This window comes from Cyanistes caeruleus, chromosome 14, assembly GCF_971803275.1.
Source record: "Cyanistes caeruleus chromosome 14, bCyaCae1.hap1.1, whole genome shotgun sequence".
In the NCBI taxonomy this organism is placed as follows: domain Eukaryota; kingdom Metazoa; phylum Chordata; class Aves; order Passeriformes; family Paridae; genus Cyanistes; species Cyanistes caeruleus.
The window spans coordinates 4,039,190-4,058,176 of record NC_141714.1 but is presented as its reverse complement, the minus strand read 5'-3'; the positions used below and the strand labels follow the sequence as shown (position 1 = coordinate 4,058,176).

At 49.7% G+C, this 18,987-nt stretch overlaps 1 protein-coding gene and 2 long non-coding RNA genes across 4 annotated transcripts in view; 2 read left to right on the top strand and 1 right to left on the bottom strand.

Annotated features, from left to right (window-relative positions):
- LOC111929183 (gamma-aminobutyric acid type A receptor subunit alpha3) overlaps nt 1-18,987 on the bottom strand; it is a 72,768-nt gene that overhangs the window by 45,707 nt on the left and 8,074 nt on the right. For both annotated transcript variants that reach the window (XM_023926688.2, XM_086850160.1), the window contains exons 2-3: nt 17,363-17,491; nt 13,223-13,344 (exon numbers count right to left, since the gene is read on the bottom strand). In XM_023926688.2, the coding sequence (XP_023782456.2) occupies nt 13,223-13,344; nt 17,363-17,451 (211 nt within the window). In that variant the 5' untranslated portion in view covers nt 17,452-17,491. The remainder of the gene's footprint in view (nt 1-13,222; nt 13,345-17,362; nt 17,492-18,987) is intronic.
- Nucleotides 3,694-7,494, top strand: LOC111929185 (uncharacterized). The gene is made up of 4 exons (XR_002864563.2): nt 3,694-3,930; nt 4,855-4,912; nt 7,155-7,208; nt 7,329-7,494. It is a non-coding gene; the product is annotated as an uncharacterized LOC111929185 (long non-coding RNA).
- LOC147650509 (uncharacterized) lies at nt 12,803-17,573 on the top strand. Its single transcript, XR_015276186.1, has 2 exons — nt 12,803-15,478; nt 16,654-17,573. It is a non-coding gene; the product is annotated as an uncharacterized LOC147650509 (long non-coding RNA).

Here is an 18,987-nt window from a genome sequence, read left to right as displayed (position 1 = left end):
AAAGAAAAAGAAAATGCACTGGAAAACAAAGGAAAGAAAGAATTTCACTGACCACCAGGTACAAATAACTCCTCCTGGCTTTGCTGCCCCTGACTTGCACGGGAAAACAGAGTCTCATAAATCCCCAAACACTCACTGTGCTCCTCCAGGACATCCTCTCCCACCTGCCTTCCCCTGCTTCCCAGGACAAGTTCCTGGCTGCCAAATGGGGCCAGCAAACTCTGGCAGCAGGGGATTCCTGCCCACCTGGCAAGATGGGCTTAGCTGTGAATTCAGGCTGCTGTTTTATGCTCAGGTGAGCAAAACAATTTCAGAGGAAATTCCATTTTGGCTCTAAATCTTCCCCTCCCCAGCACTGTTCAGACACCAGCATTGCCCGTCCCAAGGACAGGAAGGCTTTTTTTAACACAGTTACTCACAAAAATTCAGCAACTGATATGGAATTGTCAGTCCTGCCCACTACATGAATTATGATATGCTGCATGGTACTCTGATACTCCCATCAGAGACAGGCAGAGGGCAGATGCCTCCAGATGTATGTAATTTTTAATTTCCTTTGCTGGGGAAAATGTTTTCTTGTTTTAGTGATGTATGTTCAAAGCGTTCCAGTTCCCATGGCAACTCTCTGCTTCCACTGGAGATGTCATTTTTCATGCCATCCCTTCAGAATTCGACATCTTCTCGCAGAAGTTTTGAAGAAATGTCTCTCTTAAATATATATTTATTAGAGACAGTGCCCGAGAGTGTGTTTTATTGACACGTTTCTTAGGTGACTCAGCCTACAGAGAAGAAAGCTGTCTCCAGAAATATGCTGCCTGCCAATCTGCCTTTCCTCAGCTTCTGTTTTCAAGCACAACTCTCCCTCTCTTTTTCTGCCATGCAGTTATTTGCCAGCACCTGCTCCCTTTTATTTTTCTTTAATTCCTTTCTGTTCCCATCACTCTTGTCCATGCCCAGCATCTGCTTCCCCCCAGGTTTTTTTTTCTTTAATTCCTTTCTGCTTGCATCACTGTCGTCCATGCCCAGCTCCCCAGCAAAGCAGGGGAGTGCCAAACTGTGCCAAAAGTGTCTGTGCCCATTCCCTGCTGCCGCATTTGCACGTAGAGAAAACCCCAAAGTACTGCAAAATAGAGACTGCACGAGCCTCTCCATCCTGCAGCAGCAGGAGCACCTGCAGCCCCCTGGATGCTCTCCCTGTTCCATCTGGCTGGAGCTCCTGGGGTGCCACGTGCCCCTTGGGAAGGGCTGAGGGCATCAGTGCTTATCCTGCTCCCCAGTGCAGGACCCTGGGCATGGGGCTGCCATCCTGCCCGGGGGAAGGATTCCTGCCCCAAGTGTTGTTTATCAGTTTTTGTGGCTCGTGGTGTTGTGGGGCCTCTCTGTGCCCCATGGTGTGGGGCTGAGGGATGCTGAGATGGAGCCACCTCCCTGTTTAACCCCAGCTTTCCCTGCCCCACCAAAGCACGCTGCCTGCCCCTAACCATCACCCCCAAACCCCTGCACCCCTGGTTCTGCAAACCCGTGTGGGGAACGGGAGATGTAACCTCCCTCACATGGCAGCTTCCAGAGATTTTTCACAAGACCTCAGCGCTGAGTTTCTCCTCCAGGCTGCAAGGAGTCCCCAGCTCTGCTGCCCTCTGGGATAGGGCAGCCCCCAGGCCCTGCAGGGCTGCTCAGATCCCCTCACTGAGCAGGATCCCATCTCGAGAACCCTCACTTGTTTCATGATCAGCATCTCCCGGCAGCTCCTCGGAAAGAGGCAGCACCGGTGCCGCGAGGATCCCGGCGGGAAACCGCGCAGGAGATCCTTAATAGAGCTGTAACGTTACAGCTCCAAATTGCCTTCCTCCAGGAGACAAATCCGAGCGAGGAAATTGGTAGGAGCTGAGCAGATCTGGAGGCTGATGGAGCTAATCCCAGGCATGTTTAAATGCAAAGGCCCAGGGAGCCTCACTCAAACCCGACGCGAGCGCCGGAGCTCGCTGCTGGGTTTAATTCTCAGGTGCAGCCTGCTCCGAGGGGTGGGAAAAGCAGAGAAAATCAGAACACTGGGAGCAAACATCACACGCCAGCTTCAAGGTCAGGACCTCAGCAAAACCACGCACCAGCCAAAGAGCAGCTCCTGTTCACCCCATTTTAGAAACCACATGGATAAACATTGCTGTGGTCCCTTGGAGGAGTTTAGAAACATTTTCAGCCTCAAGCAGGGACACACAGGCTCAGGGGACACTTCTTGCTGACTCCAGACTTCACATTAATTGTCCCGTCCCACCAGCCATTAATCAAACGTCTTCCACTTGCATTTTTATTGAAAATCAATTTAATAAAGTAGGTGGGAGTCCGCACGCTTCCATAACATCAGATAAATATTCATGGGCGCTTACACTGCTTTAGCTAAATGAGTTTTTTAAATTTAACTGGTGCAATTTCCTTGTTCCTTAATATATGGCTTGGCTTGCCCTTGTTCAGGAACAGAGATGAGGTGGGACTAGCTAACTCACAGGCACACCAAGGAAAACTCCTCTGCTCTGGAGCCAGAACCTTTGGGCAAGGATTATGTCATCAGTAATTGGAAGTACCAGTGCTGGGGTCAGCGTCACCTGGAGCAAATCCCCAGAGCTGAGGTGGAATTCCAAAGGGCCACTTGGAGTTGAAAACTCATTTTCCACCACTGAGAGCATGGACCCCATTTTTACCTCAGCAGGTGTGCCCTTTGAATTCCACTTCTCCCTCCCTGTTTAAGCAGCCATTGTGCTCCAGCAGCCAAAGCTAATGAAAATCCTTGGAAAATGCACCCCCCTGATGGTTACTGAAGGAGGTTAAAAGGCTTCCAGCTACCAAAACACACCACACACCAGGGAAACACACCCACTCAGGATTTGAGAGTCCTTGGAGAAGGGATGAGCACCAGGATCAGCATCACTGAGACAATCTCCACCTGCAGCCCTGGGGAGGGCAGGTTAACCCCAAGCAAGGCTCCTTGCTGCAGCCCTTCTTCCTAAAGGCAGTTGTCAGAGCCAGATGGAAGAAAGGCAAAGCCTGACACATTGATCAAATTTAGGAGACAGGCAGGACTCAGGCAGTGCCTATCAGTGAGAGATTTTACAGCGTCTAACAGCTCTTTGTTAACTGGAGCAGTGAGGAGCTGCAGCTCCCAAAAAGCAGCAATGCAGGGCAATTCAGCCACTGCCAGGATTGCTGTCATGTTATCCCAGTGATAGCCTTCTCTTGAAAGGCAGTGCTTTAGAAATCCAGCACACCATCACTTTGCCTTTGTTATTAACGCAATCTGACTTGTTTTCATCGTTACAGCCCCGACCTAATTCCCCATGCACACGCTCCCTACAGCAGCCCAGAGCCCCGGACAGGATTTGCTTTCTCTGTGCTTTGATGACATGAAGGTTGTGACTGGCCCTGCAGACAGGCACAGAGAGTCTGAGCCCAGGGACAGGGCATGGAGAGCCCTCCCTGCCCCGTGCACTTCCACCGAGAATCACACTTCCACCAAGAGCCACACTTCCCGTGCTCCAGCTCCAGGGCCTGGGTGGTGTGAAGACAAACGGGATCCATGAAGTGCCACCATCATCTTTTTCTCTTTATCCCCAGCAGCTACAGATGCAGCAGAGGTGGGCAATCCTCACTTTGTGATGTCACGAGAGTCTCGTTGCTCAGTTCCTCCCATAACACAGCAGGGCCAGTTCTCCTGTGAGCCTCCCAGAGCACTGATTTCCCTGATTTCCCTGCTATTAAGACAGCAGCCCTGCTCTGGAGAGATCAGCCTCGCTGGAGACAAACTGCCTGTCAGCAAACAGCACTAAATACAGGGTATCATACTCCACAGATGATGGCATGCTTTTAGTGTTTTCTCTCTTGGATGCAGGTCACACCACTAATGTCATCTCCAAACACCGAAATCCTACATGTGAAAAGGTAAAGCTTAATTGCCTTGAACAGCAACTCTTGTATTGACTCCAACATAAGGCCCATAAATATTAATACAGCTATATTTAGCCCCTTTCAATTATACATACAAAATTGAACATCTTTCTGGGAACAAATCAGTCCGGATAGGGCTTGGATATTTTTCCTTTTCTCTTTTTAATGCGTTCTGCATCAAAATAATAATAATTCCAATGAAACCAAAGCTTTAAAAATCCCAAAACAACAAAACCAGTGGATGGAGGCAAAGTCTTAAAGATGTTTTTCTGGCTCAACCAAACTCACTGGGTAGGTGTCAGAGGCACTTGTTAGTTAGAGCTCAGCCCTGCCCCACCTGGTTCTCATTTATTTGTTGACTCAGTCCCTTTGCTGTAGGGCAGCAAATGGGCCCTGCTGAAGGTGTGAACCCAGAGGGACACACAGGGGAACTGCTGGGACAGGGATGCTCGAGGGAGGTCCCATCCAAGCATGGCCATGCCCACACAAAGCCTTCTGCAGCTAAAGACCTTCTCCTTTGTATAAAAATCACATCCACTTTACTGATTTGCAAATTAATTATACATCGCTTCCCTTGCCAAAGTGGACTTAATGGTATTGACATTACATGACAAAGAGGAGCTATCAGAAAGCTTCTCTCATAATGATGGCTAGATTGATCAGGGAAGAAGAAAGGAGATTTCATGCTTTTATTTTTTAACCCTTCCTCCTGAAAGCAGACAAGGCCCTTTTCTAGGAAAAGGCATTTTCAAATTCTCAGGCAAGTCCAGGTGCATCTCTCCAAAGGGAAGAAGAGCTCTCATCTTTCATGCACAAAAGACTGGAATTCAATTCTCACATGTGCACAGACCCTTCACAGAAAACACAACTTGAGGGGGAAAAAAACCCCAACATGGTTTACACCTTCATATTTTGCAGGATGCTGGCCACAGCTGGCTGATGTGACATCCACATGATGAGATAAGAACTCAGATGAGTAAGTATGAATGCAGGACAGCAAAAAAAACCTGATCTGGCCTATATGGACACAAAACTTCTTCAACAAGAGCTCTCAAGGATGCAGCAAGCCCCGTGCAGAGCCTCTGGCACTGCTTTGGGGGGTTTGTTATGGTCCTCAGACCCTTTCCAGAGCAAAGTTTCTCATATCAGAACTGATCCTTCCAAACCAGAGCTGTGTGAAATGGTTTTTGCGACACGGAAACAGCATCTTGGCTTTTCAGACACAATTTATTTTGCTCCAGTCACGAGTTGTTCCATCCACTGACTCAGCCTGAACTTTGTCATCAATAGGATTTTGCAGCAGGTTGGGAGAGAGGGGAAAAGAAAAATCATATGCTTCTTCCATGCCTGTTATTCCCAACACTTTGGTTCGAATTATATCCTTCCAGAAGGTAAAGAGAACGGGGCGTCCTTTCCTCACAATGCAAATTGTAGATTAAAATCCCTCTCTAGACTATACTCTGTGCCTATAATTGTCAGTACTCCACAAGCACTCGGGGTTTTTTTTAATAAACATTAGCTGCACATCCTTCAGAGGTGCATTTTTAAAGTTAAGTTACAGGTTAGTAGATAAAGAAATATCACAGGAAATTCCTGCTCCATCAGATGAGGGTTTTGCCACTTACTGCAACAGGGAATTTCCATTTGACTTTTAACAGTCTTTGCTTAAGAGACCCTGCACAGTTTAGCCTCAGTCTTGCAGCACTCCCCAAAGCCCCATGCATCTTCCAACCTCACAAACGCTCCAGTATTTTTATTTAATCAAACAATAACCTTTAAATAAATGGAACGGCATTAAGAAGCTAACAGGTCTGAAGCAGCAGCATTAATCCCCCCTCCACAGGGGGCTCAGATAGATGTGATTTGATTGCTTCTTCCAGATGGATCAGGGCTGAAATTCACCACCAACACAATCAATGACTTTGCCTCATCAGACCTAAACAATGCCTCTATATTACTACATGAACTGCTGCAAACATTTTATCCTCTAGCTCAACAAAATAAAAGCTGCAGTTTCCTCAGTATTTGACCAGTTGTTTCACCACCAACTTCCCAGAACAAACCAATTAAAGTTGTTTCTGTAACATCCAATAAAAAAATCTTATTTCTCAATCCATATCAAAGCCACATTATAAATCCTTTACATGGGACTGAACGAATGGAAATTCTAATAAAGGAGAAGCTGCCATAGTCCAACAGATCAATAAAGACATCCTCACAAGCAGTTTATAGCCATCTATAACATCATCTACTAATGTTCTTAAACCCATCTAACACATGTTCAACATGCTGAAACATCAGCTATCGCCTTCCAGAGTCATTATAAACAAACACCATCATCCCATCTCTGACACATGCACAGCTCCCCCTCGGGCAGGGATCAGCTGCCCAGCGTTCACACTGCTTCACTGCAGGTGTCTGAGCCAGAACTGCAGCTCTGACATGTTACTCCAGCACATATTACTGGGGCAAAAATCCCCTGCAGATGGCTTTCCTTTCCTAGAAAAATGTCTTGCACCCTGGGGAAAATCTTCTTGCCTACACGTGTGGGTGCACGGCAGGGTCAGCAGCTCCTCGCTGAAAACTCACAGCCAGGGAAGACACCAGTTGAAAAAAGGCATCCACAGGAGCAGGAGGAACACCTTTCCCTTCTCAAAAATCACAACCCACAGCCTGGGGGCTTGTTTGGGCTGCTCTGGAGAGCCCAGAAGAGTGCCCAGCAAGGACAGCTGGGGATGGGCTCTGGCCACACCACTGCCCTTTCAGAGGTCAGCTGGGCAGGCACCCGGCGTGGTGGCACACTCAAGAGCTCTGCAGTGGCACTGGCTTCTGCCAGATACCCCCAAAGTGTTGACCCAAAGCCAGGTGTTTCACACCAAAAGCAATCGATCCCCTTTCACAATGGGTTCCCGACCCTTCCCGAGTGCCTGTGACATCCCTGCAGCTTTGATAGAGCCTTGTTGCCCTCAGCACATTCATAACTTATTTAAGAGAAGGCTTCCACCCTTAGGCACAGCTGTCAGGGCTGTGTTCCTCGCCTGCCCTCTGATGTGTGCAAGGCTTTTCACACAGAGCTGTGCACCAGGGGTTTAAACAGCAACACCACTGGGAATTCTGTGCCAGAGAGGAGAGCACCAGGGCTCTGCAAATCTACAGTGAAGCTGTCTTCGGAGAGCTTCCCCCGACGGGAAGACAACCTTTCTTTAATTTGTTCACAGATCTTGACTTCAGAAGTTTGACGAGACAGAGCAGGGTCCCCGTTGCCCAGAAAGGTAAACAGAAGGAAATGCTGTTCAGGCAATGCCTCAGCTTCAAATTAAAACTCATCAAGGAAGCTCAGACAAAGACAAAAATCTGAGATAAGACATGGATTTTGTTTTTTTTCCCCTAAGAAAGCATCACATTCCTCCCTGGAGTAATCAATACAAAGCATGAAGTCAGATCAGAGAGAAGAGATGAGAAGTGGAAGAAGAGTGGAAGAGAAGTAGGAAAAGTGGAACATTAAGACAGAAAAACAGACTAAACACAGACCTGAAACCCTAGAAATCGTAATAAACCACAGAGGACAACTCTGTTTGTCATCTCATGTTTCTCTCACACAAACAGTAGGTCTAGATAATGTTTATGGGGCAGCTTCAGCACACACAGGTCAAAAACCTATCCACAAGTGAAAAGGAAAATTTCAACATTTCATCCAGATTTTAGGAAATAAAAGTTCTGTAAACTTCAGTCTGGACAATTTAACACTTTTTACTACTGATATAGGTTATTTTCACTGCAAAGGTATTTCTTGTTGGATCCTGCCAGCCAGATATGGTCTCACTGTTTCATTTTGGAAAGCACTGTACTTTCAAGAGAAGGCAGTTCTGTTAATTAATTATTCTATTTCAACCCCTCTGCCTTAATGCTCCCACAGTAACAAACAAGCCCTCACCTGCAGGAGGTCAGGCCAAAATGACAGATGCACTGAGATATCACACACCAAACATTTCCTGGGAATGTCTCTAAAGAATGAACCTAAAGGGGGCATGTCCTGAACCCAAATCCAAAACCTCTTGGCCATCAGCACTTGAATCAGTGAAATACAGGTGGCCAGGCAGGGATATAGGTGTTCCTCAGGAGCCATCCTGCCAAACTACACCATCATAAAAAGAGCAGGAAGAAACATTACACCACAGAAAGAGGAAACAAGAGAAACTCCAACTGAGGTGCACTTTGCTGACAAAACAACCATGGAAATACAACAGCAGGATAAATATTAACAGGTGGCTTAGATCAAAACCACTGGCAAGGCAGAGCAGACACAGTGAGGATAGATAAAAGGCACCACAGGCCCAGGAGGGCACCCCTGATCTGAGCTGTGAGCAGCAGGCCCCGACTGCACCAAGTCCTGCTCGAGCCCAGTGTGGGCTGGGAGGTGCTGACACCAAAGAACAACACAGTGGAGAAGAGGAAGAGGAGCCTGGGTTGCTTTCACCCTCTGGATATGCCCAGCTGGGGCTCCCCTCTGCCTGGATGGGACCACCCCAGGGCCAAGGAATGTAATTTACCCTGTCCCCAAGGAAGAAGGCACCCAAGTGGTGAAGGACCTTGCTCTGCCTGGGGAATTGTGTTGCTTTAATCCAGATGCCTGTGTTTGCTGGTCCTGCTAAACCCCATGGACACTTCAGGAGGCTTCCAAACCTCAGCTGTCCAGAAGCCCCTGGTGCAGAGCTGGTCTGGCAGGGTGCTCAGCAGCCAGCACCCCCTCAGCAGGACTGAGCTGTTCAGGGACTCCAGAGATGCTGCAGAAGCTTCAAGGAAATACCACGAGTTACCTTGCCAGTCATGCTGCATCCAGGAGGGATAACGCTGATCGATCCCAGCCTGGCTGCTTAACATGGTACAAATTGCTTTTTAATTGCAATTGGAGAAACTGGCTTATCTGGGATGTTTACAACTCATCTTTTAGAAAACTGAGCAGCCTACTCTCTTCTCTTCCTTGGGGCAAAATCTTTCTCTCCTGGCATGCCCTGGAAAAGCCCATGCCCTGGAATGCTTCCCAAGCACTCAATGCAGAGACTTTGTCCAGCACTGCTCCAGACGCCCTCTGGGTTCCTCACCCTTACCCCAAATGTGCCTCAGGCACAACCCTGGCCCTGTGGGGCAGCCAGTCTCTGGCTCAGCTAGAAGAAACCCGTGCCTTGCTTTGAAAACAGCTGTGGAAAGGTCCCACGTGCCTCCTCCTCGAGCAGTAAGCTGCTCCCTGATAGCCCTACATTGCCAAAGCATATTTAAAGAATTCTCGAGGCTGTAAGGAAGGAAAAGCCTGGAAATGTCCCCTCCTGGCCCTGCCCAGGCATTCCCAGGATGGCTCTGTTTCAGCTGCAGCACGACAAAATGTCATCAATTAGGAAATAAGGTAGAGGGGTACAGCTGTCCAGGGAGCACCACTGGCCCTCAAACCCCCAACCACTGTGTCCTCCCTCGTGTCGCTGTGCTGGACGTCACACTGGGCCTGTAAGGATTGTAGGGACACCTGGGGTAGTTCTGTACATTTGTCATTCACAAAGAATCACTTGTGGTCCCTTCTTCTGCATCCCACTCCATGAGCATCTCTTCTTTTTGGGCACAGGACATCTCACCCTTGCTCAGCCAATTCCACTTCCTTCTCCTGGCCACATCTCCCCTATCCTGCTCTTGGAAGCTCCAGGTGCACAAACGAGGCTCCGCAGGGAGTCCCAGCAAGGAGAACCAGAGAGCTACAGACAGACACTTCTCATGCAGCTCCTCCAGGCTGGGCACAGGATCTGTGTGACTTCACAGCTCCAGACCAAGAGCAGAGGCCCGTGCCATCCACAGAAGCTCTCTTGGGACATTTTCTGATCCTACAAGGTTGGCCATGACAACAGATGTCTCCATTCCCTCGGGGTCCATCGCTGTTCCTCTTCTGACTTAATAACCAATCTGCCCCGTGTTCTCCCAGGGGAAACAGGTTTTCTGCTGACAGCTCCTTCCTCTCCTCCCCCACTCTGAGTCCTAGAAGATGCTCTCTTTATGCAGCTACCTCTTCCCCAAGCCCAGACTATCTTTCAGGGGTCACAAGGCCAAAGAAAAGACTTGTCTCTGTTCCTAAGAGGAATCCAGCCCTGGCTCAGCTGGCAGAGACAGGGAGGGACCTCCTGCCAGACACTGTGACACAAATGGTTGTGTCCCCAGTGCTACAGGGTGTTACTGCAGAAGAAGGGGTCTGACAGCAACCTTCCCCTGCCTTTCTTCTTCTAAGCCAGCCTGGACTGTGCTCACAATCTCCCCCCACCTCAGGCCAGCACGGGCTCCTGGCTGGACTGGATGTCTCCTGTTTGGGGCAGGAGCAGCAGCCAGGCCCAGGGCCACCCTCACCTGGAAGCTGGCTCTGCAGCAGCAGGCGCTCCTGAGCAGCCTCAGCACGGGCTTGCTTCAGCTCGTGTCTGCAGCATCCTGGTAGGAAGAGGAGCTCTGGCATGGCAGCTATTAGAGTGGGTGGCAGCAGATGGTGAAAGCAGAGGGGATAAGAAAATAAATACAAAGAGGCTATCTTGAGGGGAGAAGTCACCACATTAACACTCTGTTGCTTACACAGTGTCTTCTCCCAAAGTCTAAACAAACACTGCTCTGTTCCTGGCGCACAGGAAGCTGAAGGAGGGGATGGGGCTGAGCACACACAGCACTGCAGAGCCCTGAGAGGTGCTGCAGCTCCAAACCCTGCTCAGCCCTCCATGTCCCAAGTGTCTGCAGGGGCATCTCATCCAGAACAGGAAAGCCAGCCAGGCAAAGAGCCTGCATGTCCTTTTTCACACAGGTTACACACAATTTAGGGAGCTCCACCCTTCCACCAGCCCGGGTGTGGACACAAGATCACCACATCTGCCCTGTCTGTGCACTGCAGGGTGTGGATGCACTTGCCTGACATCTTCTGAAGAGCAATGGAAGACATTCCCAAGGGAAATGGGGAGACTACAGGGACTGCCCAGTGCTGTCTTACAGGAAAACCAATGTTCCTTGTCCATCACCCAGATGCTCACCTGGAGCAAGACAATCGCTTTCCCAGCCCTCACACAGCCTTGGGCATCAGGAGCCTGTCTCTTGCTGACTGCCACCCCAGGCTCTTCCATTAACCCCAAACTCTGGAGTCTGCAGCAAGATAATTTCTGCTTCTCTGGCCACCAGCAGCAGTGGGAGAAGTCTTTCACCCTAATTCTCCTCCTGAGAGACCTCCAAGGCTTCAGCCTCGGAAAAAACAACTAAAAGTGGGGAGGGCCTGGCTCACCAGGCTGCTCCATACACAGAGGACAACTCACAGCCAGTCAAGAGCCCCCAAAACCTGCAGCCCTCATCAGCTCCCATCTGGGTCTGCCAGAGAGCCTCAGCAGGGGAACACAGAGGTGAAAGCAATCTTTAAACACACAAGGGCTGGCTCAGGCAAAGGCAATTTATTATGTTAAACACATTATTAAAGGATCTAAAGCAATGGAGCAAAGATGTTCCAGGAAAGGTTTGAACTTCCCCAGCAAGGTGCTCCTGGGACTCCTCTTGTTAACACTTAGCATGGGCTTGTCTGCAGCTGAGCCTACAGTGAGCAGAAATGCCCCCTCAGTCCCCGTGCAGAACTCGTTTCAGTTAAATCAATACAGCCATCGGGGAGACTTGAGGAAGCAAAGCTATTAGTAGGACCACAGTTAATTCTGGGGGAAAGAAACAAGCAACAAAAGCAATAAAACTGACTGATTGCTTATGCAGACACTGTAACCCTTTCCTGTCTGGGTCCTGCAGCACAGCAGAGGGGAGGATGCTCACTGGAAAAGCCCTTCCTCCCCAGGTTTGGCATGGTCTCAAAGGGCAGCTGCAGGGCAGAGGGCTGTGGCACAAAGGTGGACACGGGGCTGGGAGGAGGCAAGGCTGCTCTGGGGAAGGAAAGTGCCATTCCAGGAGATCCCATCAGCATGCAAGAGCTCAGAAAAGCAGCTATTGGCAGCAAGATTTTCAGAAAATGGGAGAGCATGTGGTGACTCCAGCTCTGGATGGAAATCATGCTCCAGCAGCACACCTTTGCTGGGCAGGAGAGCTCAGAGCAGTGCAGGAACATTCCCTCGGCAGCCCCAGCGACACACAGCTGTCAGCACCTGAGAGGGGCCACCTCTGCCACAGCAAGAGTGCACCAGGAAACCACCCAGGCACACATCTCCGTAATCTCATCTGTCTTCCCCACACATCTCCCCATTCTCCTGCCCCCTTAGATCATGTTGACTGGAGCTGTAGGCATTAGGTGGGAAGGTGACTGCCACAGCCTTTTCTTTCTGATGCATCTCAGACAAGTGTAGGAGCTTGCAGTGAAACTCTGCAGCAGCAGCAATAGTGGCAGCAGTGCCGAATGCAGCTCAGGAGGCAGCAGGGCCTGGGTGAGTGCCCGGTGCCCAGAGCAGCACGGGGGGAGAGCCTGCCAGGTGACAGCTGCATAGGAAATAACTGAGAAGATGTGGAGATAGAAGCTTTGTAGCAAAGCAAACTGACTAAAAAGCAGCACCAACATGAGGTGAAGGTTCTGCAGAATGGTGGTAAAGAGCCAGAGAATCATTCAGGTTGGAAAAGGTCATCAAGTCCAGCTGTACACCCAGCACCAGCACCACGTTCAGCACTAAGCCTTGTCCTCACCAACACTTTCGGGGATGGTGCCTTTGCCATTTCAGAGAGCCTTTTCCAGTGCTTTACACCCATCTCTGTGAAAAGTTTTTCCTTACATCTAATCTAAACCTCCCCTGGTGCAACTTGAGGCTGTTTCCTCTTGTTACCTCATTTGTTACCTCGGAGAAGAGACTGACCCACACCTGGCTACACACAACCTCCCTCAGGGAGCTGTAGAAAGTGAGAATGACCCCCCTTTTCTCCAGGCTGAGCTCCCCCAGCTGCTCCTCATCAGATCTGTGCTCCAGGCCTTTCCTCTGGACGCGCTCCAGCCCCTCAATGACTTCCTTTCTGGATGGATCAGCATTTCTGAAAGGGTGATGCCTCTAAAATAGCAGGAGCAGGTTCATCCCCAGCTGCTCCATCTGCAGGCCCGTCCCTTCGCTGTCACAGGCCGCCACAGCACCCTGGGCCTCGCACCTCTCGGCCCACGAGACCCCCAGAACAGCCCCAAAACGGGGCAACAGCCACCAACTGAGGCTGGCAGCGAGCAGCCTCCCCTCCTGCCAGCACCTGAGTTACTCAGAATCATCCGTGCTGCCTGGCCTTGCTGAAGACACGCAGCTGAGGGAAGCACCCCACTGACCTCCGAGCCCAGGCCTCAGGCGGTTGTCGTATCCGTCCAGGAGCCGGTCCAGGATGCGTGTGAAAATGGTGATGTTGTCTTTGCTGTCATCCACGACGTCCGAGACGTGCTTCTGAGAGAGCCTGGCCCACGGGACAGGGGGAAAACCAGGAAAAAAGCGTTAGGGGGGAAATCTATGCTGTGCATGCTCTGAGAAGCTACAGGGAGTGAAGGGAAGGGGATTCCTGCTCCAGCCTGAAGTGCAGGACTCAGCTTTTGATAAAGTCATGCGTTTGCAGGACTCAGCACAGGGCATTTCTGATCCTCACAGACCTCCCCGCTGTCCCCTCCCCACCTTTCCCTCCTCAGAGCCAGCAGCACCACAGGGAGCAGTTTAGGAGCCCTATTTTAACAGGTTGCTGCTCCAATATCCATTGCCTGGCCCTAAAAATGGGCATTTTCTGAGCAGAGGCTGTGGGAAGCTCAGTTATTCAAGTGCCACTATCTCCTTGCAGGCAGCATGGGAGAAGTGACACCAGTTATTTGCCAGATTGAGCCATTTCAAAGATCTCTGCCCCAGGGAAGAGGGGAGACAGAAAAGTAAAAATTCAGTAAACAGGCTTAAAGCCTCATCATTAAAACACTTAGTGAACCATCTCTGCAGTTTGCTGAACTTTCCCTGTTTATAAAAACAAATGAGTTTCCACATTCCCATCTCTGCTCAACACAAGAAGCCTGGAAGCCCCCAAACAAGATGATTTCCTCAGAACATATTCTGCCCCAGGTGGAATAAAACAAGGAGTAAATTCCTCTAAAAAAGCACATCTCACTGAACAAAATCTTCAATGCAGTTTTGCAAACACAAGGGGCTCAAGTAATACATTTGCATTTTGTGTCTCCCTTTCAATCAACAGAAAAGGAGATTGCGAGTCCTTCTGGAACCACCTGCCTCTAAAAGAGATTTCAGATGACACAGAGCATCAGTGCTGTGGCTTCAAGCACAGCTTTCCCCAGCAGAAATAGCTGTTAGGACCAAAACAAATGGAAAGGCAGAAGATTAAGTAACAGAAAACAAAAAGAAAAATCTATAGAGATGAAGAGTTTTCAAGGAAGATGGAAGAGGAAATAAGGGAGAGACAAATGAGGCAAAAAAAAAGATTAAGAGGCACAAACAGGCAGCGAGATGGCTGAGGATACCCAGGCAGGCAGGGGAAAAAAGGCTGCTGAAGCAGAGGGATGCTCAGCAGCAGCTACAGGAGCCCCTTGGGAGCAGAGAAGCCCTGACTGGCAAATTGGCACTAAGTGGAGAAGAGAATAACAGGGGAGCACTGGCCAGAGGAAGACCACAAATGCCACTAACCAGAGGTGGTGGACATGGAATTCATGGTTACAATTACCAAGGACAGCACCTATGACCATCAGAAGTGTCCTCCTGGGGGAAGAAAACCCCTAAATTGTCACTTTCTAACACTTCTGCCCCTTTCCTTCCCAGCCCAGCCTTGTGTCCTTTGAGGTGTGGCAGCTACTGCTTTCAGCATGCCTCATGAAGTAACTGGGGGGGAAAGAAAACCCACAAAAAACTACAGAAAAAGGAATATTATTTAAGGAGTTCAAAGCTTTATCCTGCTGCATCCCATCTGGTCAGCCTGGCTACCCCCGACACTGCTGGTGCACCTGTAAATACACTGTGAAGGGTCAGTAGGGTGACAAGTACCAGAGCTGGAGTTCCCTGTCAAAGTGTTCACCCAACAGAAAACTCAGATTCTGTAAGATAAAAGAGGTGCAAAGAGTATTTCCTAGCAAAAGAGGAAAAATTGAGAGCAGGGTACGGGTACTTTAAGAGTCAGGCTGAATCAATACTATTTCGAATGCTGCAGTTAATTGAAATATTCCGTTTTGGGAAATTCTGACATTAATTTTCATTGGGTTCATTGACCAAACACTCTGGGAAATTGCATTTCAAGTGCCTGAGGTACACTTCTCCAGAGGCACATCCCACCTCTCTCAGGACCACTTAGCCTCAGTATTTTAGCAAAGCAACACCTGGAGGAGCGGTCAAACCAGGAAGCTGAGCCTCCAGGAACACAAGGAGGGTAACACGGTGTTGAAATTCCAGTTTCCATAGGGAAAATAACACCTGACCCAGCCCTAATGCAACCTGCCAGATCCAAACATCAAAACACCCCTGACATTACAAACTGCATCACAGCTTCCAAGATTTCCAGCTGAATCCAAACACTGGTTTTGGCTTTTCATCTGGACTTGAAGTCCCTGCAGGTAAGAAGAGTTTTGAGAAATTTAACAAATGCCTGCTGTAATTAGTGGGGTTTCAATTGTACCAGCTTTCAATAGATGTCATGGTTAAAAGCAATCTGTCCCAGTGTCTGCTGATGAGTATATAACCATCTATAACTTATGAATAGCTAGCATGCTCATGAAAAGCTCATTCATTAATGTTTTATAAGCTATCTTTAAAAATTACCCATAATATAAAGAGTGAGAGGATGGATTTTTGTGAAGGAACTCCTGGCGGAGGCTCAGCGGTGATGGGAAAAATGAGTTTACAAATTTCAAAGCTGTTTTACTTAGCCTGACATTTGAGGGTTTGACTTCAATGTGAGCAGTGTGGGATTTGCTGGGGAGGCGCTGGGGGGAGAGCAGCGTAGGCAGGACAAGGGAAGGTGCAGGCAGGAGAGAGCCAGCAGCACCTCTGCCTGGCACCTGATTTGGGCTAATAATTCCTTTCCCAGGAAAGCTTTGGGCTGCCTCACCTCACCTTAACATAAAGCTAAAGCTGCCCTTTAGCAAGGCATAAAGGAACTGCAAAGAGATGTGTGGGATCAAGGTTTTAAAATAATTAAAATCCTTTAGGCAGGAAGGACGGAGGTTTACAGCAAATTTAATTAGGATAGGCTTGAGGAAAAGTCATTACCTTGCCACCTGTGCACAGGCTCTCTGGGGAGCTGTGCCACATCAGCACAGGGGTCCCCTCACACACAATTTAGGAAGCAAATCCTCCTGGGGACCAATATTCTGAGCAATCTCTGCGTGGCAGGTGGAGAGGGAGCAGCGGCTCGGGTGAATTCGTGATGGGCAGGAAAAGGCAGCAGTGAGGAAGGCAGAGCCACAGGCACAGGGCATGGGGACATCCCCCACAGCCACTGTGGGTGAGAGGCCAGTGCCCAGGGCTGACTGTGCCTGTGCAGGAAGGCAGGGTCAGCACTCACAGCACAAGGCGAGCTGCAAAGTCAAATCCAAGCAGACAGAGCAGAACAGGGGGGACAGGGTGGGAGGGGCAGCGCTGAAATCTTTTCATGCATGAAGATCCTTGGTCCCTTCTGGACTTCTAATTCAGCAGACAGCATTTCAGTGTCCATACCTGGCACTCTAAAGGCTTTTCTAAATGTTTTATAGAAATCATGTATTATTTGCATTTCTCTCCCTCTGTGCAGGGCTCCTCCCTCCCCACAGCTGGCGGCATCTCAGTCTTCCTTCCTCGAAGGGCTCTCTGAGCTCACCCAGAAAAGGCTCTGGTGGGATGCAGTCATGGACTAACAGGCTTTCATCTCCTCCAGACAGCTTCCAGAGGCTGGGAAGGTGAAGCTGGCAGCAGCACTCTCCTTGCCAGGACAGCCAGAGCCTGCACACCCAGGCACAGGAGAGCAGCAAGCCCAGCCAGGGCTGGCAGAGAACCCCGGTGCTGCGGCAGGTCAGGTATGCTGCCTGTGGGTCATTACACCATTAACAAGCAAACAGATGAAACAGACTGATTTTCTCTTCTTCAAAATAGTATTAAAATATTAAACGGGGTGGGGGGAATCTCTCTTCCAGGTTAAAACTCAGACAAGCACAGTCCTTGCCCAGAATGAGTTGTGCAGAGGCCAAATCTGAAAATGGGTTTTGTTTTAAAAAACGCTGACAATTGATCTCAGTGAGAGCACCTGAAATAATGGTAGTGCCAGCCACGTTAGGGACTGAACAGTCCCTGGGTGAAAGGCAGGGGGATGGGGGCAAAGGGAGGGTCAAACACAGCAGAGACACTTTAGTGCTTTGCCCTGCACTGCTTCATACACATGGATCATATACATGCTGACCCCAGGATATTTAAGTTCAGTGAGAGGACTGCAGCCTTGGCCAACAGCTCAGCACTCACCACCTTACCCAGCATCAGCAGGGAGAGCCAGAACCAGGAGCAGGACTCCAAGGCTGAGGAGGGAGAAGGGCCCCATTCCCGGGAGCCTCGGCGCCATGGTGTCAGCGTGCAGCCACTGCAAAACGAGCCTCCAAAACCTGCCAGGGTGGGACAGAGGGGAATGAGAGGAGAGGAAAGAGACTTTAGTTACTAGGGGAAAGAAAACAGTTCAATTTTTCATGTTGGGCAACAGTCAGTATTTCTGGGGTCATTTCTGGGGTATTTGAAATCTCAGGAAACCCTCAGGAACCCAAAGCAGCATCATGCCCTGGAGCACTGCTGGTCCTGGGGAGGCTGCATCACGGGTCAGAGCCAAGCAGGTACACACTTTAAAACCCTCATCCCACCCTCACAGACAATCCTGCAGCTCCTCAGGTGTTTCAACAGCAAGTGCAAAGCTCACTTTCCAAAGTAACCACACTGGCTCTTCTTCCAGCCATCCCTTCCTCCACCTCACCCTGCAGTCACAATCTGCCTCTGGTGCCTCCGCTGCCTCAGTGACATCCACACAGCAAAACCACTTGTGAAGTCTCAAGACCTATTTTTTTTTTCCCCAACATCTTTTTCTAGACAGTTAAACCCTCATTTAATTCCGGTAATGACACTGCCAGAAATTATTATTAAGTTTGACCACCAAGGCCTAAGGTGGTGGGAGCGCTCGACGATACTACACTTAGTGTGCTCAGAGTTTTCATTAATGCTCAGTTTTACTTTTATTGTGATGTTATTGCACATTTAACTGCCTTCTCCTTTTATGTATCTCATTATGTTGATGCACCTTGGTGCAGCACTGCCAAGCAACAGCCTGGATAAATACAGCTTGTCGTGACATCTCCCCCTCACAACTCTGCCTGTCCCCACACAGGGGATTCAGCACCATGGCAGCCAGGCACAGCCAGCCCCACTCTGAGCCCCCAGAGCCAGCAGTGAAGGCTCCAGTCAATCACAGCAGGCAGAAACCAGGGCAAGATGCTGGTGCCAGCCAAACGTGACCTCTGGATTCCTCCGCTCAACGCTGCAGAGCCGCAGGCAGCTCCGTCCGGCGCTGAAGGAGGTGCTGGCTGCAAAGCCAAACCCCAGCTCCTGGATGGCAATTCCAGCCAGCTGAGGCTGCCCCAGCATGAAGGGGGCAGGGGAACTGAGTGTTGCCCAGGAGAAGGGCTTTGCACAGGGATCAGGGAGAGGAGAGCTCCCAGCAGAAATTCCAGGCAGAGCAGGATGGAAAGACCTGGAGGTCACACATGTCCTCAGTGTGTACCTGGCTACCCCTGCCCCTGCAAGAGAAGAGGCACGAGGCCAGGCTGTGTGTTTTATCACATTTCTGCATTTAGCTGGTCTCCCCACAGCAATGTGGCCCTACAGTCTCCCTGAGCCTTGTTTTTTAGCTCTAGGAGCACACGAGCTGCCAGGCAGGCAGAAGGTAAGAGCCAGACACCGCCAGTCCTTACCACCCACCTCGGCTTTTGTTCTGGCAGGATTCTCACTAACAGCAGGCACAGGGGGGGAAAAAACCCAAAAAAACAAGCCAGCATTTGGCCCTAGTTACCTTTACCTTCCTCCCCAGCAGTCACTTCAAATCCTTGCAGAAATTAAT